Source organism: Meriones unguiculatus, chromosome 4 (assembly GCF_030254825.1).
Source record: "Meriones unguiculatus strain TT.TT164.6M chromosome 4, Bangor_MerUng_6.1, whole genome shotgun sequence".
Taxonomy (NCBI): domain Eukaryota; kingdom Metazoa; phylum Chordata; class Mammalia; order Rodentia; family Muridae; genus Meriones; species Meriones unguiculatus.
Window position 1 is genome coordinate 86,864,367 of NC_083352.1, and position 26,615 is coordinate 86,890,981.

General features: G+C 48.4%; 1 protein-coding gene across 4 annotated transcripts; it reads left to right on the forward strand.

The window, feature by feature from the left end:
* The first annotated feature begins 484 nt into the window (after nt 1-484).
* Ccdc92 (coiled-coil domain containing 92) lies at nt 485-26,610 on the forward strand. 4 transcript variants are annotated; one of them, XM_021644153.2, is made up of 4 exons: nt 485-829; nt 21,293-21,439; nt 21,896-21,937; nt 24,741-26,610. In XM_021644153.2, exons 2-4 carry the CDS (start codon nt 21,310-21,312, stop codon nt 25,511-25,513), a joined length of 945 nt encoding a protein of 314 aa, XP_021499828.1. In that variant the 5' UTR covers nt 485-829; nt 21,293-21,309; the 3' UTR covers nt 25,514-26,610. The 4 variants fall into 4 exon arrangements, with proteins under 4 accessions (XP_021499828.1, XP_021499829.1, XP_060238319.1 ...); XM_021644154.2 differs by lacking the exon at nt 485-829 and adding an exon at nt 885-1,087; XM_060382336.1 differs by lacking the exon at nt 485-829 and adding an exon at nt 1,442-1,465.
* Nucleotides 26,611-26,615: the final 5 nt, after the last annotated feature.

Below are 26,615 nucleotides of genomic sequence, written 5' to 3' on the forward strand. Positions count from 1 at the left end.
AGCTCACTCCCGAGCGCGGCTGAGGGGAGCGTCCAGGCCGCGGGCTCCGCGCGCCCACCGGGCCCCGCTCCTCCGGGGACACCTCACAGGTGCGCCTCCGAGCCGCGCGCGCGCGCTCCGCACACCCAGACGCCTCGGGGCGTCGGGGGGGGGGAAACGGCGCGCGTGCGCACGCGCGAGGTCGGCCAACCCCCTCCGGGGAGGGGCGGGGAGAAAAAAAATAAAAATTAAAAAAAAAAATAAAAAAAATGAAGGGGGCGCCGTGCGCATGCGCGCCTAGCGGGTCGCGCCCCCTCCCGGGCACGCACGCGCGTTCCCGCTCCGCTTCTCCTCCCCCTCGTGTCCCCGTCCCACCCCGCCCTGGTTACCAAGGGCAACCGCAGTGCGACCGCACCTGAGCAGTGCGCTTGCGTGTTACTAACATCCCTCCGGTTCTTTTATTTATTTATTTATTTTTTTTCTCGACCTCTCCCTCCGCTCTGCCGCAGCCGCAGGGAGCGGGGCGTCGCCCTTCTTCCCCTCCGCAGGGAGAGCATCGATCTGCCCGGGCCCTCCCCTCGCGAGCGGACCGCCGCCGCGTCGGCGCCGCATCCTCCCCTCAGGCGGCCTCGGGTGCGAGGACCAGCCCTGCAGCCAACGGCTCCCGGCGTGCACCTCGGCGAGCGCTCGGAGGGAGCAGGCGGGATGCGCCGGCCGGGCGGCGTCTCTTGAGAGTCCGTGCCCCGCGGCAGGGCCGCTGCGCACCCGGCTCCAACCGTCCCTGCCCATGGGCCGCGGGTCACCGCGAGGAGCAGGCCGAGCGCCGCAGCCGCCTGAAGGAGCGTGGCAGGTGAGGCGCGCACCTGCGCTGAGCAGGAGGAGGCTCGCCCGCGGGGCTCGGCGCCAGGCTGCGCACAGGGGCGGCGGGGGAGGCGCGACGCAACGGCTGCAACCGCCGGCCCGGGCCGGGTACGAGCCGCATTGCAGGTGCCGGGCAGCGCCCCGGGGTCCGGCCCAACGCCGGCGGGATGCTGCGGGCCTCGGCCGCCCGCCCGCGCCACATCTGCCGCCTCCCGGACCTGCAGCCCTGGCGACCGGGTGGCTCAGCGTAAGTGCTCCGCCCTGGGCTCCCGGGGACCCGCGGATGCGCGCGCTGGTCACTGTTCGCAGGTAGCGGGCCTCCGCCCCGGGTTGCGGTCTCCTCGAGCTGGACCCTGCCCTGCGGGCCAATGTCAAGCCTCAAGTATCTTTAGCTGCACTGTCTGGTCCACGGATGACAGTGAGGTGGCGGAGGAGAAGGATGCGACCGTGCTCTGTGACAGGTGGCACCGGTCGGTTTCATAACAAAGTACAGGACACCTTTAGGAGTGTTAAAAAGCAGCCGGGCGAGATGGCGCACACCCTCAAATTTCAGAAGCAGGTGGATCTCTTGAGTTGGAGGCAAGCCTGGTCTACATAGTGAATTTCACGCAAGCCAAGGCTAATGGTGAGACCCTGTCTCAAAGAAAGACAGGAAAAAAAGTGTTAAAACCAGGATCTCAGTCTATGAACTAAGTTTGAGATTTATTTAAATGGCATTGGTATTTATTTTCTTATTTGCACGGCCGAGAATTCCCTGGCATTCTCTCGCCATTGTATTGTAAGGAGAAAAAAAAAAGATGCTAGCATTCCTAATCACATTTACCTCCAGTTTTTTCATGTTTTCCAATTCTGTTCACCAGAATGGCTTAATATTCTAGTATGTTTGGAAGAAAGCCTTTAAGACTTGTGCTTTTCTGTGTATGTGTGCATACACCACTACTGGAAAGCCTTAAAATAGTTTGGATAGCTCCTCTGTAGCATATTTTAATGAGTCAGTTTCGTTTGAACTTTTCTGTTTGGATTTGCAGTGTGGAAGGTTGAACATAGGGCTCCATTGAGCTCCAGCCCCAGCCCTGATTTAGCTATATTTTAAAGTATATAGAACAATGATTTGCATAGACCAGCTTTTCCTGTCTACAAATATGTCCAATTGGTGTTTTGGAAATTAGGCATTTTTAACGTTGAATCTTTTCACAGAAACGCTTGAATCCTTTTGTTTAGAACCACTCACTCAGTCTGGGTTCTTAACTCTCATCTGTTGTAGGTTGGAAAATCGATTTTAGCCTCATTATCTAATTGTCAGGATGTGTTTGCAGCAGGACTGACATTAATTACGACGTTGATGCTTTTAAGAAATACTTGTAAAGCATTCTCTCATATTTCTGGCAAGAAAAATGCAGAGCTTTTTTTCTTCTGTCTAAAACAAGGTCAGCCATAAATAGATCCTAATGCATACTGGGTGACACGTTTATTAACTAAGATTAACTGTCTCTTGAACTTCATATACTCTGAGGGCAGTGGTGAGGCATCCTGCAGTGCCGTAGAGAGAGAGACAGCCTCGAGTGAAAGTCCAGAGCAGCTAGGTGGGCTCTGATGTTTCACCCTGCAGAAACATTGGCAGGGAAGGGCCAGCATCCTAATGGTCTTCAGATATTTGAAGGTCTGCCATGCAGGAGGGATTTTGATTGCTTTAGAGTAATTCCTGAGCAAGGAAGAGGACACTGAGTACTTACAGGAAGACAGCGTGCCTGGTGATGTAAAAGCAGAATTACTGTCATAAGATCAGAACTTCAGCAGTGAAAAGAAGGGGCTGTCCTTCCCTCAGCTCCCTCCCAGTGCAGCATGAATGATGACTCAGGTCTGGAAGGGCTGTTTGTGTGTTGGGGGACGTCTGTTTGAGGGTGTCCGAGGGTTCCAGTGGCCACTGGATGCCAGGGCTTTGTTTCTCCTCGTATTTCTGTGGGGGTTTGTTGTTATGTGTTCTGCTGACAGCTTCTACAGAGGTGGGCAGGCTAACATCCCCAGTCACCTACTTGAATTCTGAGAAGATGGTAACTGGGTTATCTGCTTGGGGTCAGAGATGACTTGAATCCTATTTTGCATTGTTTTTGAAGCCTTAGAGATAATAAAGCACTCCCATATCCAGTGTGTTGCTTGAAATGTGTTATATACTTCTTCCTCTGGCTTTTATTTTCTGTAGTAACCATCTAGTCAAAAGACAATTGCCTTTTCTAAAACTAAGAGGTCATTCTTGGTGCCATTTTTTCTGAGAGTCAGCAAGTTGTGAATGTGTGCTTTTCTGAGCTGAGGGCATCACAGATGGTAAAGACAGTACTCTTGCGCTTGCTCTGCGTTTTAGATTCTGTTTATTTCATTACTCAAATATGACTCAAGTTTCATAGCAAAACAGTTGAGTCATAGTAGTTGTATTCAGTGCTTTTTGGATGGTTTCTAAACATATCCAAAGAAAGAATGACTGTGAAATGAAGAGAAGGTGAAAGGGGCTGTCTTAGTTAGGATTTCTATTGCTGTGTTGAAACACCATGACCAAGAGCAACTCAGAGTTCCATAAAACAGTTCATCATCAAAAGCAGTGAGGGCAGGGATTCAAGAAGGGCAGGGACCTGGAGACAGGAGCTGCTGTAGAGGCCGTGGAGGGGTGCTGCTTACCATCTTGCTTTTCAAGGCTTGCTCAGCCTGCTTGCTTGTAGAACCCAGGACTAATAGCTCAGGGGTAGGCTACAATTGGCCCACCTACAATGGGCTGGGCCCTCACGCGTCAATCACAAATAAAGAAATGCCCTACAGGCTTGCCAAACGCCCAGATTTTATGGAGGCATTTTCTCAGTAGAGGTTCTCTCCTCTCTGATGACTCTAGCTTGTGTCAAGTTGACATAAAACTAGACAGCACAGGGGTTTTGTGATTGAAGGAGATGGAAGATGTGCCCTGTTTGTGCTGTGCCAATCTTGGTGAACTGATTGACAAGGGGAATAACTATGTCACCATTAGAATAGTGACCAGACTCCCAGGTACGTGAATTAATTGGGGTTAGCACTCTGGGAACCTGATGAGCAGCTGGTGCCTGGGAGCGCAAAGGACTGAAGTGCAGCAGAGTGGTCACAAAGCAATGGAGTTAAACTGTTGAATCCTCTGCAATTGGAGTTCCAGATGGTTGAGCCACCATATGAACATGGGACACTAAGCCACAGCCCTCTGCATGAGCAGCAAATGTTAGCAGAGCATGGTAGCGTACAACCCTTAAACCCAGCACTTGGGAGGCAGAGGCAGACAAATCTCTTGAGACCAGACTGGTCTATATAGCAAGTTCAGGACAGCCAGGGATCCTGGCCGTAGAGAGACCCTGTCTCTATAAATACATACATACATACATAAATACGTACATACATACATATATGATTTTATTATTTTAGAAAAAAAGTCCCGAAGTTATTTTCAGTAATTCTGAAACAGCAAATGATCAAGTAAGAGAGGCAGTTAGAAAATAACACAGCCCTGTGGTATATTACTCAGTTGTTTTAAAAGATGTCCTTGTTAAGCAGGCACGGTGCACACTGCAATCCTAGCACTCAGCAGGCTAATACAGAGGAATCCTGAGTTCAAAGCCACCTGCTACTACAATATAAGGACCTGTCTTTAAAACAAGGAATAAGACTTATTTGTTAATGAAAATGAGAGCAAAGAGCAATATTTCATGATTATTTCCTGCTTGCTACTTCCCAGAATGAAAAGTACATGCTGTGCTGTGGCTGGAAAAGGAGAGGAGACTATACTTTCTCCTTGATGCTGAGTGCTAAATTCTCAAAACTGAGCACTGAAATACCTGGGTCAGTACCAAACAAGGGGGCAAACCCAAGAGGCTTGGTGCTTATGGGAGATAGAACCCTTGATTAATGCATTATGAGACACACACACACACACAGAGATATATCTATCTATAGATATATATATATATATACATATATATACAAGTATACATATATATGTATATATATACTTTGTTTCTGTGAATTGTATCTGTATTTCCTGTTTGGCCACCCTCTAGAAGATTAAGTTTAGCTCTGCATGAGATCCATTGTCATGGGATTCTTTCCTAGGCTTTTGCAATGTGCTGTTGCCTTCTCACTTACTGTGCACTTAGAGTTGGTGAAGTCCATTTTCACATGATATTGTTTAAGGTATTTCTGCTTTTACACATTGCATTTCCTATCATTACTGTGGTCCCAGCCATCTGAAGGTTGCACATTTTACCAGAAGCGAAGAATTATACTGAAAAGGGCCATCGTTCTTTGGAATCATGTAGGGATGCATAAGACACAAGAGACAGTTTTGTCTCTGTTGTGGATGATTGCCCCGGGAGCACTAATGGGTTTCTAACCTAATTTCTCTGAGTGGTGGAAGTAGGAAGCTATGCTCATGTCGCACTCTGCTATCAAAGAGGCTTTTTTTGAACTCTTGTCTCTCCAGCCATTACATGTATCACCCCAAGCAAAAGGCACAGGGGTTATCTCTCCTCCCTGACTAGTGAGATGATAACAGATCCACAGAGAGATGTACTAAAGCCTTGCACTTTGATATGGAAGACAAAGAAAGCAGCTAATTTTTTTTTTGAAAGCAGCTAATTTTATGTCCTTATAGACAAGACTATAGCCAAGGTCACCAGAATTACCTGTCCTTTCCAAGGTGTGTCAGTCTTTGTCTTTCGTACTATGTCATCTTTTCAGATGTCTATGACCAGACCCAGAAACCCCCAGAAGCTGAGCAGAGCATCTTTCAGCCAAGAAGGCACTTGCTTGTGGGCCTGCCTGTTCCTCTGGATAAGGAGAGACAGTCCTTTGGCCAGGGAGGAGGATGTGAACCCTGTGGGCCTCTGCCCCAGGCAACAGGGTCTTAAATACGCATACTTCCTGTGAAGAAAGTAGACAAGGGTCAGCTAGGTGGCTTAGGAGTACCCCGGCAGTACTTTGTAGAAATCAAGCTCAGGTACTTTCTGCCAAGCCTGATGATCTGATTTGTATCTCCAAATCCTATACTATAGAACCAGATCCCCCAAATCACCCTCTAACCTCCACACACCTGCCATACTGTGTGTGCACACTCTCCAATATGTAAGTGTAAACAAAATTTTAAGTGGGTGAGGCAGTTTTTGACAGTTTATATGGTATTGGGTCCAATGAAGAGAACACTGAGGCTAGACCTTACTAATGGGACCAATGAGGTGTTTGTTTGTTTGTTTGTTTGTTTGTTTGTTTTAAAGAATGGGACAATAAGCCAGAGAAAGAAAGCCAGAATAAGACTTTCTTAGAGACAGGGCAGTGCCCTTTTTGGATGCTCTTGTGTCTCAGCCATGGTTGAGACTCAGAACAATTCTGCATGCCACTGACTGGCTCTAAAACATCATGGTGAACTTTACCCAACAGCTTTTGGCACTATACATACTACACCCGAAGAACTGTGGATGGAGGATGTGGACTGTTGGCTGACTGCCCCTAGCCACACGGGCGGCTCACAAGCTAGTTAAGTTTATTGATGCCTTCAGCATGGCTGCTGGTGACAGAACAATACTTTATCACACACATCAATGCTCTATAGCTGAAGGAGTAGCTGGAGGTCTCATAGCTGCCCAGCTGTTTAGGTGAACATTCTAGACTTTTAATTGTTCTTGTGTGCAATCCAAAGATGGGGCGTCCACCTACCTGAGTCCTGTCTCTGCAACGTACTGTCAGGGTACTGCACACAGCTCCACTTTAAACTGTTATCACTCGCTTCAGTTTTGGAATATAGTGAAGACATGCAGGAACATAAAAGTTGTACTCCCATCATGTGTGTGCTTCTGAGTCAGCATACAATGTGCTAGATCCAGGAATAAAATATTTCACAGGTTTTTGTCAGTCACATGTCAGCCTCTGCAAGTAGCTGTTTTCTGGATGAGGGAAGTGATTACATCATCCATGTGACAGTCACTCCTGTTTGAGTGACCTGATCTGAATAGTTTTTAGCCACACACACACATACCCCCCATAAGCTAGTCTTTTCCTAATAGCTTCCCACAGCACAAGCCGTATGAGCAGAGTAACTTATACAGCACTTTTAGTAAGCTGGGAGGCTGAGAGGACCTGCCTCTGTCCAAGTCTCCCTGCATCCCTTCTTGCTTGCATCCCAGCAGGAGATACAGAGAAACACCCTTTGTTGCTTCCAAGGGCCTGCTTGGGGAATACTAAAGGTTATCTGGCAGCTAAGGTTCCTACATGAGGCCTAGCTTGGGACAGTTACAACATGGAGAGAGCTGGTCAGCTTAAGAACACCTTGACTATGTTACTTGCCAAGCAGGAAGGTTCATAAAACAGGTCCGATGCATGATAATGTGAGACCCATCAGTGGCTTCAGGGCCTACAGTCAAGGAGTTCCCACCAACATCTCAGTGCCTACTGTCAGTGTGAGAGTGTTTTGGTCTTCTGGACAGAGTATAGCTACCATGAAGAGTGGAGACCCTTCTGTGTTGAGGACGGAGGCATCCATCCCAAAGATCGACTCACTTAGCCTTTTCTCCTCCATTATACAGTTTTGTTGGTTTTCTTTATTGTGATACTCATATAGTCACTCTGTCTGCTTAAGTGCAACTGTATTATAGTTTTTAAGTATACTGAACATATCAGGTGCCCATAATACATTGATTTAATAATCTTCAATGGGTTTAAAAAGCAAGTGTTCAGAACTGTCCATCTGTAAACCACAAAGAAAGGTGGGTGACAGGTTTGCTTTTCCCGTTTGAATTTTAATTTCTCTATAAGTCTTTAGGTAAATACATATTGTTTCCTAATCATTCTATTATAACACTAGTTCATAAGTAACTAAGGATTTTAGAAAGCAAAGTACCAAAAAAACATGTAATTACTGATATGTCAGCATTGGCAGAGAAACATGACACCGAGTAGATTTCTCAGCCAATAATATAACTTTATAGTTGCCATACTGTGTGATATCTAAGACTTTTGAAAGGCATATGAAAGAATAGGGTACATATCATTTAACCTTTGTGAGAGAATTGTTTCGTGTGAATTAGTATGTGCCGGGATGTCCACCCTCCCCTACATCTAGACTCTTAGCTATACAAGGGTCACATTAAGTTTTGTCCTTTGTATATTCCAAATGGTTACTCTAGTTCCTGGAACTAAAACTAAAGAAAGATGCTTCATTGGGCTGACAAGATGGCTGAGTTGGTAAAGGTGCTTGCTATCAAGCCTAGCAACCTGAGTTCCATCCCCTGAACCAACTTTCACAAATTATCTTCTGACTCCCACACATATGCTGTTACGTTCAAGTACCCTCATCAATGAGTAAACATAAAAAAGTTAAAAGAAATGGTGCTTTATAGAAAGAATGAACTATAAAACTTTACATTGTCACCCCACAAAGGAAACACCAAACTCTTAAGACCATGCATGAAAAAATTCAAGAGCATCAAGAAAATGTTATATGTCTTTGGTGTCATCTTCTGTAGCTGGATTTTGCTACTTTGTGGGCTCTTCTTTTTCCGACCATTTACCTTCCCAGTTTTACCCCCTGTTACTAGATAGGAGGGGAAAAAAGATAGGGGGAAAGAGAGAGAGAGAGAGAGAGATAGAGATCAACCCTCAAATCTAATTTCTTCTTTGAGCACAACTACAGATTTCTTCTTTGAGCACAAACTGCAACCAACCCCCTCAACAACCAACAACCAACTACACCCCTCTCAGAGCCCTATCGTTGATTTACTCTCTAAAAAGTTTCCAGAACTCCAGACTTCACACAATTGCAGAAACTGTCCGCAGCCGCCAAAACCATGCCTCTGCTAGAGCACGAGTCAAAACTAGTCAGCTGCTTTGGACAATCTGAAGCAGCCCCGTATCTCCACACCTGAGATTAAAAAGAAAATATTCCTATAATAGTTCTGTGTTTTTAAAGAAACCAAAATTCCAAAATTGTTACTATAATCTTCCACGTTACATTGGAATGTCTTCATTCTTGTGCTTAGTACAAGAACTGGGGAAGTGAGGGGCTATTTGAGTGTGTTTGTTTGTTTTCTGTGCTTGGTCTTGAGCACAGAGCCTCAGGTGTAGTGGGTGAGTGCTCTTACAACTGCCCTGTATTCTCAGCTCTTTTATTTACTCATTTACTATATTTTTGGAGATAGTCTAAGTTGTCCAGACCAGCCTAGAACATTCTATAGCCCAGGAAGGCCTCAAACTTCTCCTACCACACCCTCCCAAGATGACCAGTCATTTTATTTTGTTAAAGATTTTTTAAAAATATGTATGGGTATTTTTCCTGAATGTATGACTGACTGTACATGCATTCCTGGTCAAACTTCTCCTACCACACCCTCCCAAGATGACCAGTCATTTTATTTTGTTAAAGATTTTTTAAAAATATGTATGGGTATTTTTCCTGAATGTATGACTGACTGTACATGCATTCCTGGTACCCACAGAGGCCAGAAGAGGACATTGGATCCTCAGCACTTAAGTTACAGATGATTATGAGCCACTGTGTGGTTGCTGGGAACTGAGTCCAGGTCCTCTAGAAGAGCAGCCAATGCTCTTAACCACTGAGCCAACTCTCTAGTCCCTGTATCTTTAAATTTTATTTTTGAACTATAATTTTGTACCTGAGTTGTTGTTTTTACGTTAGAACTAGAGCTCTTTTCTGAGTAGGAAATAATTTTGATTCACTGGCTCAGCACTGATTTCTTTAACGTCTTTATTATATCTGTGCAAATTGCAAAGCTTAAATCCCAGCCTGTGCTCCAGGTGTCCTGGTGAACACAGCCTGTTATTTTGTTCTTCCATGCTGAGGGACTTTTACACGGAGTAGAGGTGTCTAGTCACAGTCTCTGAGAGCATCCTGAGACACTTGCGTCTTTTTAAGGTAGCAGTTTCCTTGAACACAGGGATTCCCTGCATTGAATTAATGCTAATACTTTAAACAGTATCTCCTGGAGTTGACCCATGTCAGCTCTGTATAGACTTGAGAATGTCCACAGAATTTTTCTAGACACACGTATCTTTGGTAACCACAATGCTGGAGATGCCTTGTTATCTTTGTGTTTAGACCAGAAAACCAAAGTGTTTCTGCCAAGAACTAAGAAGGAACACTCCCAGTCACAAGCAACATGGAGTCTACACTGAGCTCAGGAGAGCAAAGAGGGGCCTGAGTTGGCCCAGCATGGGGGGCAGGCGGAGTGGAGACACTGTAGACTTGCTCAGTGTGGGTGGAGGGTTCAAGACAAGTTTACACAGGGTCCTTCTGCTGCTTGTAGCCCTTTCTCCATTGCTCTCTGCAATGGAAGGAAGATGATACCTGGCTAGGCGTTGTTCCTGTTGCGAGCTCTATGTACCCACACTTGCTGGTAAAACCCAAGGAGAGCAGTAGAAGAGGGCCTTACCTCAGAGCAGAGCAGCTTCACCTGGGCTCCTGCCGTTCATATTGGGGGCTTTCTGACTGCAGGTAGCACCCCGTCACCCCGCCAGCTATACTGACCCAGATAGCTCCAGATGCAGCTCTTGAGTGCACCAGGGAATCACATTCTGCTTCTTCTTTAATTCTGAATACTTCCAGCTGCTATACATACACAGACTATCTAAGCAAAATAGTAATGGCTCATGCCAATAGAGACTCAGAACAGGGACGAGATTACATAAGCAGGCCAGCCCTTGGCAGGTACCGTGTGCAGAGTCCTCTGCCTCCCCTCAATGTCTCACATGCTGTTCCTTCCACTTCCCCAGTGCCCTAGTTCTGTACATCCATCTCAGTCATAGCACCACTTGTGCGTTTAAACAAGCAAGTGATCTATCTGAATGAGGAAGGTGTCAGCAGCCATGGCCTGATATCTATAATGAGCAAGCCTGAGCCCCTCCTCCAGCTAGCTACCAGCTAACCACAGCCTCTGTGTGATCAAAAGAGGTCACCTTGCACTGTACTGGAAGACAGTATGTTGTCAAGTAAGACAGTCAGAAAAGAAAATGCTTAGGATTTCTAAGATGCATTGAAGACTTCTGTTGAATCTTTAAAGTCTGGGTGTTTAAAACAATAGAAAGTAACAGAGCATCACGTTTTCATAGCGTTCTGCACCAGCTCATAAGCAGGCTCTAGGTTCCTAATCCAGCACAGGGGCTGCTGCTCTGTAGCTGTAGGGCAAACTCCTCTTGTTCTGAGCTGCTTTCTTTACGTGAGCAGCTAGCTATATCCCAAATCCAAGCTGTTGGACTGTTGACACCAAGCAAAAAGTCTGTACATAGCCACTCACAGCTTTAGCTGTGCAGTAGGAAAAGGAGCTAGGAAAGAAGGACCACGAACTAGTAGTGTTTTGTCACGGCAGTGAGTGTAGGCCATGGTGGTGCCGGTGGCATCTCCTTCATGGGAGTACTACAGTACAGTATGTCAGGAATGCCAGCTTCAGAGTCAGAGTGGTTCAGAATGAAGCCCGGGCCGCCACCTGCTAACCGCAGCGTTTTGCTTGCTGAGGTATAGGTTAGAGTGTTCAGTGAGCGTGAAGCATAGCACCTGACCTTGTAAGCCTTCATGACTGCTTTCCCCCAGAGCTAAGGGGCCTGGGGCCACTGTACCTGCCCTCTCTTGTGCTTGCTTTATCCTGGCCAGTCTAAATTCTGAACTGGGCACTGCACCTCTGTTGTACAGCCCTCCCTCTTGGTTGTCAGCTCAACTTACATGTACATTTTTGAAAATGGTTTGCCTCCATGTATGTCTGTAAACCATGTGTCCCTGGTGCCCACAGAAGACAAGAAAGTGGGTCAGATCTCATAGGGCTAGAGTTACAGATAAAGTTATTAGCTGCTGTGTGAATGCTGGGAATTGAACCCCAGGTCCTCTGTAAACAAGAGCAGCCAGTGCCCTTACGTGCAGTGCCATCTCTGCAGCCTTTGTGAGCAGTTCTTGATATGTAACTATGGTTCTTGCAGTGTAAGTCTGGCTTAGTCTGTCTGTCCTGCCTTGTTTCCATGCCTCTCCAAAGTCAAGTAGTGTGTGGTTAGGAAATCGTAAAGCTTCGTTCATGTTTTCTTCTCCAGAATCGCTTCCTCCTCCCACGTTCTGCCCATCCTCTAGGGCTCAACTCGGCCCCAGCCTTTCCAGAGGGAAGCTTTGTCCTTCCACACCCTATGTGCTCATTAGCCAGTTAAGGCCTGCTGCCAGATGGTATCATACAACATGCAGGAATGCTGTGATAATTGAGGCCCCACCCCGACCCTCCAGGGATCTTCTCTGCCTGGAGGAGAGACAGGTGCACTAAAGGGTACCTCCCTGGGCGCCCTTCCCCTGGTTCCTATGTTTAGTACTTATACCTCAGGAGGTTATAATTACAGATTGCTTTCTGGTCTTCCCTCATCAAGTGATTTGTAAGCATGGAATGGAGTTATATATTGGGTGCTTTAGGAATATACTGGCTTGATTGCTCAGTACATAATCAAAAGGACTGTTCATCTATAGTGCAGTAGGCGCTAAGTGTCAAGATAAATGTAAGGAAGCTGTGCTGGCACACACCTGTGATCTCAGCACTCAGAAAGCTGAGGCGGGAGGATGGTAGGTTTGAGGTGAGCCTGGACTATGTGGCAAGTTGAAGGCTAGTGTAGGCTGTAGAATGGAATCCGGTCAGAATAAGTTTTAAACACATTCAATGGTGATATTAAGCTCCTTGCTATCAAGGTAAATTCTGAGACTTGGGGTCCCTGGACTGGCATTCATAGAACTTTGTCCATTAAAAGTTCATGGGTGGCTGGGTGTGGTGGTGCACATTTTAGCACTTGGGGAGGCAGAGGCAGGTAGATTTCTGTGAGTTTGAGGCCAGCCTGGTCTACAAAGAGAGCTCCAGGACAGACAGGGCTGTTAACCCAAAGAAACCCAGTCTTGGGGGAGAAAAAACAAACAAACAAAACAAAGTTCATAGGTGGAACTGTCGGTATTGTATCTGCAGAGATTCAAATACTTTGTTGTCTCGCGGTAATTCTCATGCCTGGCCAGCTTGAGTAAAGCTCACAGGTGATATTTCTGCAAAGCCATGAGTGAATTCTCTGCCAATAATAGCCTCCCTAACTGCTGCCAGGTAAAAGAGGAGGCTGCAGAAGTAACAGAAGGGCCTAGGCAGGGCCACTGTCCTGAATGCCCTTGCCCACTGCTGTCCCAGAAGCCACTTGTGTCTAGGATGTTCTCGGTGGAGCCAAAGTGCCGAGTTGACTTCTCTGGGGTCTGAAACTCCTACCTTCCAGGGTAAACTCTGCCTCAGGTTCCAAAAGGCCAGGGCACTCCAGAAGACTGCCTGTGACAGAGAGCTTGGGCACTGACCTCTTCTGGCCTACACAGCCCTTTTAGAGACATATCAGCTACCTGCATTCCAGACTTGTTTCTTTGAGACCTTGCACACAGAGGGACCCAACCCTTATCCAACTGTGGGTGCCTAGTGTGGTTTTAAACAGCAGCTCTGAAAGTCTGAGCTAATCAGAGTTAGAGGAACATGGGAATAAATCCATCATGCAGGCCTCCTGAGACCATATGCTTCCCAGACAGGCTGTGTATCATATTTCCATGCCTAATTGCCAGCTTCTGATCACATCTTTACAGCCCTAACATCAGGCTGTGTACTCTTTTGGAAGAAAATGGATGTCAGTGGCTGGAGAATTGTTGATGGGCTTGTGTTATATGATGGATAATGTTATCAAGATACAGGAAGGTAGACTGTGTGGGTGGAGGAGGCACCCAGGGGCTCTTGTCATTTTCTGCCTGGCACTAAATTGTTGCTGTTGTAAAACTTGCCTCCAATGAACTCTTGTCTGCTTGGGTGAAGTAATGACAGTTCTAGCCACCCAGCATCCCCTGACATGATGTTAGGGAATCACACTGTCTCCTCCTCAGTGATTACCTTTCTCATAAGAGACCACTTGATCATTCCTTCTGACTATAAAGTGATCTTTGGATGGTACTGAAATGGAATGAAAAAAATTTTTTTGACTTTGATTTTATGTGTATGGGTGTTTTGCTTGCAGAAATGACTTGTTTATCATGAGTAGGCAGAACCCATGTAGGCCAGCTGAGAATCCCCTATAACTGGAATTACAGTCAGTTGTGAGTCACCATGTGGGTGCTAGGGATTGAACGCAGATCCTCTGGAAGAGCAACCAGTGCTCTTAACTACTGAGCCATCTCTCCAGCCTGGATCTTTGTTTTTTGAAACAGGGTTTCTCTGTTGGCTGTCCTGGAACTCACTTTGTAGTCCAAGCTGGCCTCAAACTCAGAGATCTGCCTGCTTTTGCCTTCCAAGTGCTAGGATCAAAGGCATGTGCCAAAACTGCCCTGCCAGCCTGGAATTTTTAAGAAGTGAAAAAAATCACCTATAGCCCACCATCTAGAAAGTAATGCTCTAATACTCTTGTATAAAAGCTACCTTTTAACTTATACACCCAAAATGTAAAAATGCTGATACAGCTTTCAACATGAGAATTTTTGCAGCTTAACCCAAAAGCTGTTAACTTTTCATCTTTGCATAGTGCAACTGTGCTGTGCTCCCTGAGCCCTCCTTACCAAGCACTCAGAGTCCTTTGTGGGGTGGGTATTGTGCGAAAGTAAGAGTTTGGTTGGTTTCTTCTGTTGGCCTGTAGAAACATATGAGAGAAAATGTCTGCTGTGTAGTTAGAGAGTAGAACACCTGTAAGACATCCCCACAGAAAGTTTTTGACACAGAGTCACCTTGTTTGTTGCTCTGACACAGTACACCAGCCATTCTGCTTAATCTTACTGCAGAAGGTTTCCTTTTGTCCCCACAAGTCACCATGCCACATAGGCAGCATGATGCTTCTTCAAATAACATGGAGCTGTAGCTCAAACTCATGACTTCCTGTTTTAGGAAGAAAGGAAGGAGAGAGAGAAAGAAGAAAGAAAGAAAGAAAGAAAGAAAGAAAGAAAGAAAGAAAGAAAGAAAGAAAGAAAACTGGCTGGAGAGATGGTTTAGCAGTTTAGATAGAGTACTTGTGGCTTTTCCAGATGACACAGGCTTGATTCCAGCCCTCCCAGATAGCCCACAACCATTCATAAACCCCATTCCAAGGGATCCAAAACTGCCTTCTGATTTTTGAGGGCACCAGGCACACGTGTAGTAAACATATATACATGATGTAAAACATTCATACCTGTGAAAAAATTAAAGAACAAAACTAAGAAACTAATTCTTTTGCTTATGTTAGTTCATGTGTATGACTATCCTGCCTGCATGTATGTCTGTGGACTATGTGTGGTACCAGGGAAAGTCAGGAAAGGGCGGTGGGTCCCATGGAGCTAGAATTACAGGCAGTTGAGGACCACCATGTGAATTTCAGGAACTGAACCCTGGTCCTCTGCAAGAGCAACAAGTGCTGTTGACTCCAGGGCCATCTCTCCAGGCCCAACCCTAAGATTACCTTCTGTCTCATTTTTAAATATTTAGTGCTGTAGCTTTGTTCCTCTTTAACAAGATATTTTTGGGGTCTTGTCAAATTCTTGCCTAAGAAAGAGCTGATGCTCTTTTTCTTGCAGCCCTAGCTCTTTGGGGGTTTTCAGATGACTTGCTCATTGAAGTACCAACAGGAGGTTCCCACAGCTCACAGCAGTTCAGTTATCTAGGTTACTGGGAATTCAGAATTGTGTCTGTGTTGTCTTCATACATGATAAAGTTTTTGCATTTTAAAAATTGTGTGTGTGTATGGTGTGTGTGCACGTGTGACTGTGCCATGTGTGCACACATACCACAACATGCATGTGAAGGTCAGAGGACAACTTGTAGGAGTCAGTTCTCTCTTTCCTCCATATGGCTTTTAGGGATCAAGTTCAGGTTGTCAGACTTGGGAGTAGGCACTTAGCTGCTGAGCCATCTCAACAGTCTCCCTCCGAGTGCATATTGCAGCAGGCCCTGGGGAGAGCCACTACTTAGCCTCAGGCCATTTTTAGCCATTGATAGAGGTACTATAGATTGGTTCAGAAGAAGCAAAGTTCTACTGTCCCTGAGCTCTTGCCTCTGCCTGCCCATCTGGCCATCTTTACTGGTTTCCCTGGATGGCCTCTCTCTGATGGAGATGGAGTGTGAAGGCTGTACTTTTATGTTGTCTTCTTTGGAAGCAACTAGAATTTGCTAGCTCATTCTCATACTTAGTGTTCAGGAAATACTCTAGTGTAAGCAAGTAAACAGCTCAGAAGTAAATTTGTAGAGCTGTGAGCCTATATTTACATAATGGTAGGTCACTGACATTCATTGAGCACTTTTTGTAGGCCAGGCACCACAGCTAGGTGCACTTAGCACTGAGTTGGCTGTTACTAGGATCAGGTTCCAGCTAATGGTTTCACTTCCAGTCCAGACACAGTCCCACTCCCTCTCAAGTTTATCCACCCTGTTATTTTTGGTCCCATTGTGCTTTGCAGATCTTCTCTGGGCCTGAATTTCATATGGTGACAGAGGTTGCTGGCCAACCACTTGGAGACTTTCCTACCCTGGTGTCCTGAGCCCCCACATCTACCTAGAAATTCTTGGTGTATCTTCCTCCCTGGCCTTCCTTTTCCTGATAGCTGTACTTAAGCTTTAGACCACCAGAGCAATACAGAAAGTTCCTACAGAATGCCCCAGTGGTCTTTAAGCCCCAACACTGAGATGCTGTGTAGTGCCCATAAAGACAGGTTCTGTCTAGGGGAGACAGTGCATCCATCCTTCATGGAGAGAGAACCCTCTGTGAACGGGCTATAACTAATTGATGAGTAGACTCAAGAATAGCTGCTCTAACCAATCCTTAGTTACCACTAGGCACTGTTCTCATATTCTGAAATCGTTAACCCCATGGCTTTGTGAATCCAGCTGCTTTGGATAGCCCAGAGCCTGTGTTTAAATGAGACCCCTCCCCCCAAAGATACTCATTTCTCTTCGTCTGCTAAATGTAGCTGCTTTAAAATATCTCTTAGGCTGTCCAGACATTATGGGATGAGGTCATGTTCAGATCAATGCAGCTGCAGTCTTTTTTGATTAATGTGAGGTAACTACTCAGCTCCATGGCAGAGCAGGATAAAATTATCTGAAATATATACGTAATGCATGAGTTCTTGGGGGAAGGAAGAAAGAGGACAGAAAGTGGGGGTTGCCCAAAGTAGTCCAGACAGAGGGGAACAGGATGTGCAAAAACCCTGTATTGTAGTATGTGTCATATATAAGAGGAGAAAGGATGCTGTGATGACGAGCACAAGAGCATTCTGGGGACTCAAAGGGACAAGGTGGAGAGGGGCAGCTTGGCCAGAGCATCAAATGCTTGCCATGAAAATGTAGGCCCAATGAGTATGTGCACAGAGGGGATGCTGTGAAAGGACATGTTTTGGAAAGGGGAATATCTGGACCTGACTGTGGGTCTCCCCCACAGACATAACCAAATGGAACCTGGCAGTTCACGGCTGAGCAGGGCACTACTTTTGGCCCAGGACATCTTGTGCTGAGTCAGTCCCCAGGGTTTGTCAGATTGGCCGTGGGACAGAGAGGGTGAGTGTGAATCTGGCTTTTGGTCCATCCTGCTGGTTTCCAGAGCCTGAGGACACATATACTGAGGGTGAGATTCCTGTTAGTTTTTCTGAAGCAACCTTGTTTTGCAAAAGTGCTGGTGAGGCCCAAAAGGTAGGACCTTTGCCTACCTTCTTGTCTTAAAAGCAGGGCTGGTTCATGATTGTCTGGGGAACGGACTTAAAACCCAGAAGGTGGAGAGCCATGTGCTGCTCCAGAATAGGCACAGTACCTGACCTCCACCTTGCAGGAAGAACTGTGATCCACTCTCCTCTAGAGCTGAGTTGTATCAGGTTTGCCTATGTACTTTGTGTCAAAGAGATTGGAGGTATATACATAATATACACACACACACACACACACACACTCTCATACTGTGGGAAGCATTTGCCTTCCTGTGTAAATCTCTGCCAACCTTGAAGGTTATTGCCGCAAACCCCTGGGGAACTGCCAGGTTCAAAAACATTTCTTGCCTTACCTGTTCTGGTGAGCACTTCCCTTTCCTGCAAAGATGACTGGCAGAGCAGATGACAGAATGCTGGTGCAGAAGTGCTCCATAAGGAATAGCTTAATGCCCTGGAGCTAGGAGGCAACCAGCACCTGGGAGTCAGGATGGGATTTGGCTGTTGACAGGCCATTTGTCTTCATACTGGCAAGGCCTCTTAGCCACCAAGGCCTCCATTAGTGTAGCGTTATCCCCGGGAATGGTAGCACAGTTCCCTAGGAGCTACCTTAACTGGGTTTCTATGGCCGTCTGCAGAATGCACAGTGACTTTCCTGATGAGGCTACTGAATGCAGAGGGGACAGTAATGGTGAAGTAATGATGTTCTGTGGTGCATTAACTGCAGCACGTGTCTGAGTGCCTCACCCTTCCAGTCAGTCAAGGCAAGGTGTCAGTTAAGGGACACCTGTTCCCACTGCTGCAGCTGCCTGGAGAGAAAGACTACAGGTCTGTGTGTATTCACTGGGGTTGGGCCAGGCCCTAGTAATGACAGTGGCTTGGAACTCTACCTGCAACTGAGGGCAGGGTCTCCAAGAGAAGAGGACCAGTGTCTAGGCCCTGCTGCATGTCCTTGTGCAAAGAGCTGTAAAATTGCTGATGGTTCTCAGCAAAACACAGAAACATTTAGATCATCCTGGGGCAAAGGCCGCAGTTCAGAGCCACGGTCAAGTTGGTGCCTTTACCACATAGAATGGCAGTAGAGGCTAGATGCTCAGAGGAGGTAGCCCAGGACCCATTAGTCATCTGCATAAAACCCACAGATGACTTGGTCCTTCACACCAACCAGTTCTAGACCCAGCAGTGTACCCTGCCCCATGTGTCTGATTCCTCAAGTTGCTTGATTACCAGCTCCTTGTCTGCACATCATCTATAATGATGACCTGTATCAGAAGCTCAGGAAAGGCACACGCACGTGCCTTGCACTATACACCTGTACAGGTGGACCTCCTCTTTGGAGCCTCTTAGGGCATCCCAAAGGAGAGACATAAGGGGACCTAAACAGTCATGACTACCACAGGGCTGAAAGGCCTTGTCCTGATGTCAGAATACATTTATATGCTCCGGGCCCTACAAGCCTCCCCAGGATGGTACATTGCACTCCTTGCACACCTGAGTTTGTTCGAGGGTAAAAACTGCAGCAACAAGACCACAGTGAATTCCTGAGTCCAGAGTTAGGTTCAGTCACTAAGTCCAAGGCAGTCCAAACAGGAACAAGTACCTTAAAGCGTACTTAAATAGATTTCAAATAAAATTCATCCACCACCCAGGGATTGGGACAGAGTGGCCACAGAGGGGCCCATTGTAGGTTACAGAAGCAAGCATCTGGCATCTTGTGTAGATATGCTAGTCTCTCAGAGCTGCATGAGATGTCTTAGACTTACTGTAGTTCATACTTTCTCTGGGCATGCATGCCATGTGAATGATAGACATGGGCCTTGGTGCTTGTAGGTCACCAATGGTGTTTACTGTGGCCTCTTAGGTACAGGCACTGGACTGGGCTTAGGTCAAGGCAAGGACAAGCCTGCAGGCTATGCAAGGATGAAGACAAGAGACACATGCCCATAAACCCATTCTGACAGTTTCCTAGGACAGTGGCCAGGGATGTGAGGCACAAAGCCTTATTTGAGGCTAGGGCTTGAAAAGCAGAAGAGCTTAGGCTGAGACCTCAGGGATCCTGGGAAGGCAGGTAGAGGAGGGCACAGAAGGCTGTTCTGCTGTTGGATGGCACGGATAGGCTCTGAGGAAGCTGTACTACTGGTACTCTACTGGAGAGCGGCAGGAGCAGACTCAGCCCCCCCGCCCCGTGCCTGCTGTTCAGAGCACGAGAGGGAAGGGGAAGGGAACAGAGGCAATCCACCTATGTGGGCCAAGTGAAAGGAAGACAGAGCAGGCCAGGCAGGGCATATGGATGGCCTTGAGACTTTGAAGGACATAAGTGCAGCTTAAGGCATCTTGTCAGTATTCTTGCCTCCCAAGTCAGCAATCCCAAGCACCATGAGCCTAGGTGGACCCCAGACTTCATACCAGGTTGAGCAAGAAAAGCTTGAGTGAAGGAAACCGTAGTCATGACTGGGAGGCTTAGAATCAGGCCAGGCTGCACTGTGTGAGAGGGTGCAGGCCCAGGGGCTGCTCTCCACGTGCCACCCTCTCACCTTGCCCTGGTTGTGCTGGCTCCTCTGTTGTAGTCAGTGCCCCTTTCCAAGGCCATGCATTTGGCACATAGTACTGAGGTCTTAACAGTTGCAGGGGCTACCTTGGCCTGTGGGTGGCTGCTGAGCTGCTTACATGCCTTGGCTAGTGGCTTCCACAGATGGAGCTCACCAGCTCATGTCCTCCACAGTCTGCTTTCTCTTGACGTTTCTTCCTAATTCAGATGGCCTGTTTTTTGTCACCTTAGTTCTGCTAGGATGTCTACTTGGCCCTGTCAGTCATTTTTTTTTTTCTATTTCCTTCTGTGCATTTTTTCAGCTCTCCTGCAGGCAGAACTGGGTGAAGTCCAGCTGCCTCAGCTGATGGTATGAGTGAAGGGAGGTCTGAAGTCCCATTCTTAGTGGTGAATACAACTCCAGAAATGATGGCAGTGGGTCACAGCAGTCAGCACAACCCCATGCTAAACAGGTGTCATAGGCATGCTAGAGGCCCTTAGGGACGAGGCTCCTGCAGGGAGGGCGTAGGGCCGTTAGGGTCGTAAGCACTGAGCTGTATTGCCAGCCTGCACTCTGTCCTCGGTGTTTCTCAATGCTGTGCTTGGTATCTTGAATTATTCTAGAAAGATGGCCTGGCTTCACAGTACTCCAGCTATAGCTGAGAGCAGGGCCTGAGACCTGTACTTCCGTAGCCACTGTGTGACCCTGTGAAATGGTCTTAGGAAGGGATCAGGGCTTTCCCCAGTTCTGAATACTGTTCTCCGGATTGCTTTTCCTCCCCATCTTCTCTCCACCTCTGTGGCTCCAGGTAATACTTGGGAGGCCACTGCAGGTGGTCCTGGCACCAGGTTCTCTGTGGGTCACTACTGCTTCCTAGTTACAGAATCTTTTTTTGGGGGGGTGGGGAGGTCAGTGCCAGTTACATAAATCAGGACCTATGGGAAGGTGGGGCCTGGAACTAAGGGCCCTGAATTTGAAGAAACCCTGCTCCACACCTACTGACTCTTCCATCTACCTCCTGCACCCACTTCCTTTCCAGGAACAAGCAGCAGCCAGGAGTCCTGTACTGGGTACCAGCCCCACCCTCAGCTGGTTCTCACACTAACCTGGCATGTAGCAGGTGCTGGAGCCCCAGGCCCTCACCTGCCACACAGTTCCATGACATGTCCCCGGAGCCCCACCCTCTCTCAACCCTCATGTTGGAAACAGTGACCAGAGAGTTATGTTTCTGCAGGTCACCTGGATGTCAGCATGGCAGCCACAAACCTTGAGAACCAGCTGCACAGTGCGCAAAAGAACCTGCTCTTCCTTCAGCGGGAGCACGCCAGCACACTGAAGGGACTACATGCTGAGATCCGGCGGCTGCAGCAGCACTGCACAGGTGGGTGTGGGCTGACGGCCGCTGAACCAGAGCCGCTGTCAGGATGTATCTATGGGTCAGCGGCTGCGCCAGGCCCACTCCCCCTGCTGATATGTCCATACGATTAATTCTTGAGGCCCACAATCCTGCAAGTGACAACTCTCTGCACAGTATAAGCACCAAGCTCAACTGCCAGCTTCGCCCTAGAATAGCAGGTGCCTACAGCACTCGGCCACAGCATAGTCTGCTGTACACGGGGCAGTTGCTCACTGACTTTGTACTGTTGTATTCAGGGAAGGTAAGGAAGGGAACTCTTGAGGCACAGGCCCTCTTGTAGCCCTGATATGAACCTTGACTCCTGCTGTTTTTTACGTTGACCCCTGGAGCTGGTAGAACTTACTCACTGGGATTTGGTGCTGTTTTCAGATCTGATGTGAAGTACACCATGATAATCAGTGTATCATCTTTTCTTTGTAGATCTAACATATGAGCTGACACTCAAAAGTTTCGAACTGACAGGTAAGTGCCTCCCCACTGGGGAGAATCTTGTTTTCTTTGTAATGTTTTCCCACTGGTCACATGCTTAGGGCCCCTTTGGTACTGAGAGTGGTTGTCCTGAGCAAAGACGAAGGAGTTCAGAGCCTTAAGTCACCTGTGGGGTGGAGTGACGACAGGTGGCTTTTGCACTTCCCATATGTCAGAATTTTCTAAAGTATATCTGTCTGTAATCCAGAAATAAACTTCAGTGTGACTTGAGCCAGAAAGAAAAAGAGTGAGAGCAGCCAGAAGACTCCACCTCCCCCAGTCCCCAGAGTTTACCAAAGCTCTGGCCCAAAGCCAATTGCTCCGTAATAGGGAGGGAGGCCCGCAGTCATGGCCTCAGAGTTAGGGGGCATCTTTCTCTGGACTACAGTCTAGATATTCTTCCTAATGAGATGCATCAGGGACCCCCAGGAGAAGAGCAAACCAGTGGCCACCAGAGAAATGACAGAGACAGGGTCTTTCAGGAGCTCTGAACCTGCGAGAATGGCCTGTTTCTTAGCACAGGGCTGGGGCTGAGGGTATAAGAATGTGTATCTGGGGAGATCTTTCCCCTAACTAAGCTTTCCCAGGGCAGTTTGCTCTGTGAGAGTGCAGTCTTTATGGAAGCCTCAGGTCACTCCCCTGGGCCTCAGCATCACTGAGCATTGGTTACTCTGTCCTGCCTCCTGAGCACTCCTTTTTAGGGTTTCGTCTGAGTGGATGCAGGGGGCCTGTCAGGTTTCATAGGCCTTGGAGCAGGAGCCTACCCACCAGAGTGTCTCCATAGAGCAAAGACACCGGAGTCCTCTGTCAGGATCTCAGGTCTACACCACCACCCTATCCCTCTGCAAGCACACACCATGACTAAGGCCTTGGGAAGGAACTGCCCCTGCTATGGGAGCCAGAGCCTCATACCACCTGCTTTTGCCCAGACTAGTCTGTACCAGTTCTCAAGGCTCTGTCTCAAGCTCACCACCCTTTTAGGACACCCTCAGTAACATGGTGTTTGTCAAAGATGTATAAGGTGCTGCCTCACAGAAGGAGCGGTTTGAAAAGCCTCTAAGTAGGCTTTGTGGGCCCATGTTCTTTGCCCCAACCTACAGTGAAACTAGTGCTCAGCTCAGTGGACATCAGACACAAGCTCAGAAGCAGGTCACAAAGACTCTGACTCTCTCCCCTGAAGGCCGTGATGCTTGCAGTCAGGAGAGGCCTTGGGTGTATATACCCACTGACATGCACAGGCTCAAGCAGTACTGCTCAGTAGTGAGGAGCAGTTGGTGTACAATGGGGACCATGTACATCATGGGGAGCAGAGGACTGTGGACTACAAGGAAAACCAGAAGTTTCTAGAGAGAATGTGTATGGAGGACCGGGGTACCAGCGCCTTCCAGGTGCACCTGCCAGATCTGGACCAAGACTACCTGAGAGCAGCGGACAGCAGGGTAGCTAACTGTTCTCAGGGAAGGACAGTGTTTGACCAGGCCTCTTAGGGATGGGAGGCCAAAAGAGCACCTTACTGAGGAGCTCTGAAGTTCGTGTTCTGCTGGGACTGTCAGTGTCTATTCATGGCTTTGAATTTATGAGTGTCAAGGACTGTGTCCTTCACCAGCACCAGGAGTCTGTTCTACTGTCCCAGGTCATCATCTCTCCTAGTACTCCCTAGGACACAGAATGTTTATGTCTGGCTGGGATGCAGTCAAGGGCCTGAGATTATTGATGATAGACCTGCCGTGCTTGTAGGTAGTGCTGAGAAAGGAGGGAGCACCTGCAAGCATTTGGAGGAAGAGTACTGGAGGACAAGCTTGACTACTGCGCTGAGGTCCCTCACTGCACTGCAGAATCTAGTGCTGTTGGGTTTTGGTTGTTGGGTTTTTTTGTTTGTTTTGTTTTGTTTTTACTAAAAACACAAGACTCATAAAAGATAATACTGTATCATTTCTAGTACTACCATTTGCTGATTCAGTCTCTCTCTTTACACACACACACACATCTGTGAGCTTGCAGTGTACACCTGCCCTTGGGCTTTCTAATGGCTCAGGGTCTACCTGAAGCTGCTGGCTTAGGCAGGTGGAGAATGCCAAGAGAGACCAGGTTTGGGGAGCCACAAGACTCAAGAGGTGCAGTGTACTCCCAGTACCCACAGGCACCACAGGGCTATCTGCAGATTTTGGATGCACTGATCTGGAGTCTAATCAACTATAGTGATCACAACACAGAAGAAACAAGGAGGCTCAGAGTTCACGTGGGTGCAGAAAGCACAGACTAGATGGACTGTCAGACTGCAGCTTTTTAGGCCGTGTGGAGCCATTGCCGCCCAGGGAAGAAGAGGGGAGCAGGGCTGATTGAAGGAGGCCTGGGATGTGGAGGTACCCAGTGGGAAGTGGGGCCAGACAGGTTGGAGAGGAGAACAGGCTGCCAGCAAGCACCAAATGGCTAGTTCTAGATTGGGGTGACTGGGAGAATGAAAGTGGCAGAAGAGCAGGGTCTAGGCCTGAGGGACATGTCTGATGCCCTTCACTTGTAGAGCTGGCACTCCAGAGACGCTGACTCCAGCTGACGCTCAAGCTGTTTTAACTTCAGCACCTTCAGATTCTGGAGACGTTCTTTTACGCAGTAAGCCAGGGAACCAAGTGCTGGGAGGGGCCTCAGAGACCCCCTGATCTGCCTTTAGTGGGAGCAGGGCCTGCAGGCCATCCTGCACCCCGCCACCATAGGGCTTCTTGTCAGGGCTCTCCACACAGGCCATGAGCATCTCCTTCCTCTACGAGGCTCTGACCTGGCACCTGACTTGTTTCTGCAGGAGACGGCTCTTCCAGAACAACGGAGCTGAAGAGGCGCTGTGAAGAGCTGGAGGCCCAGCTGAAGGCCAAAGAGGAGGAAAACCGCAAGCTGTTGCAAGAGCTGGAGCAAAAGAATGCTGCTATTGCTGTGCTGGAGAACACAGTCCGAGAGAGAGAGAAGAAGTACCTGGAGGAGCTGAAGGTGAAGAGTCACAAGCTGAGCATGCTGTCTGGTGAGTTGGAGCAGCGTGCCAGCACGGTGGCCTACCTCACCTCACAGCTACACGCAGCCAAGAAGAAGCTGCTGAGCTCCAGTGGCACCTCGGACGCCAGCCCAGCAGGCAGTCCTGCACTGGCCAGCTACAAGCCCACACCCCCCAAGGACAAGCTGCCTGAGACACCCCGCCGGCGCATGAAGAAGAGCCTGTCAGCCCCGCTGCATCCTGAGTTTGAGGAGGTCTACAGGTTTGGAGCCGAGAGCCGCAAACTCCTTCTGCGGGAGCCTGTGGATGCGATGCCTGATCCCACCCCATTCCTGCTGGCCCGGGAGTCTGCTGAGGTCCAACTCAAGGAGCGGCCTCTTGTCATCCCTCCCATCGCCTCAGACCGCAGCACCAGTGGGCAGCATAGCCCAGCCCGAGACAAGCCACACAAGACCCATGTTGGGGTGGCTCATCGTATCCATCATGCCAGTCCGTCACAGACTCAGCCTGAGGAGGAGACAAGGGCCGTGGACCAGGTGAATGCAGGGAAGGTGGTGCGGAAGCACTCAGGGACGGACCGAACTGTGTGAAGCCTGCGGCCTACCACCGCAGCCATCCACGCACTGTGAGCGCCACAGGGAACCTCGCCCACACCTTCCTCACCCCACCCATGCCAAATGTATCCTGTCGTCGCAGCCTGGCTCCTGGCCCATAGAGACACAACGCTATGATGGTGTCCCTGCTGAAGATATATACTGGCACTGTGGCCAACGCCTGCATGCCAATAGCTTGCTTCCAGCCCCACACCATGAGATCTCGGCACACCCCTAGACGAGGCCCAGGCCACGGCTGTATCACCACGCCTCACAGAATCAGAATTGCCTGAAGTCAAAGCAAAACAAGGACCTGCCCCTCCCCATATCCAGGGCAGCCTGTGAGAGCAGAGCTGCCAGCAGCTTCTGCTCCCTCCTGGAGACTACCACCTTGCACAGTCCCTTTACCGAGCAGCTGTGTCACATGATCTAAGCAAGATGACCTCACCCCTGATGTCACCCCACCCTGAATGTGTGTTCATGATTTTTTTTTGTTAGTTTCCAAATGTTCAGGATCCAACAAATGTTATTTTCTAAACCCGCCCTCCTTCTCCTCTGTGTCTTTTTGAAGCACCGAGGGACTGTGGAGGAGGTGGTCAGGGAGGACTGGCAGGGCAGGTGGGAGTACTTGCTGCCCAGAGCTGTTGCTGAGATTGTCCGGAGCTCCTGCATTTCTGCAGAAGCTGCATTCTGTCCTTCCCCGGCTCCGCACTGCCTCCCTGTACTGCCCAGCCTTACAGTATAAGAGAGGCAGCCAGTGGCCATTTGTCCCCAAGCCACACACAGGCAGGACCTGAATGCTTGAGCCTTCTGTGCTCTCTTGCCAGAAAGGGGCATTTGCTGGGCCAGACAGAGGTGGAACCCCCCAGCAGCTTAGCAGGAAGGAAGAGAGAACGCACTTGCCTTAAAACTTGCTCTGCTGTGTGCTCTGTCCAGAGTTCTCTAAAAGAAGCTTGAGAAGCTACGGCCGATTACAGCACCCACACGGCAGCTCACAATTGGCTGTAACTCCAGGGCCCACCTTACACGTGGTGCACGTAATATTCAGGCAGGCTCACACACATACACAGAAATAAAATCTTAAAAAATAAAAACTAGG

Coding starts and splice junctions, on each gene's coding strand:
- Ccdc92 (XM_021644153.2), top strand. CDS start 21,310: ATGGCAGCCACAAACCTTGAGAACCAGCTGCACAGTGCGCAAAAGAAC. Junction 21,440..21,895: donor GCTGCAGCAGCACTGCACAG/GTGGGTGTGGGC, acceptor TTTTCTTTGTAG/ATCTAACATATGAGCTGACA. Junction 21,938..24,740: donor CAAAAGTTTCGAACTGACAG/GTAAGTGCCTCC, acceptor TTGTTTCTGCAG/GAGACGGCTCTTCCAGAACA.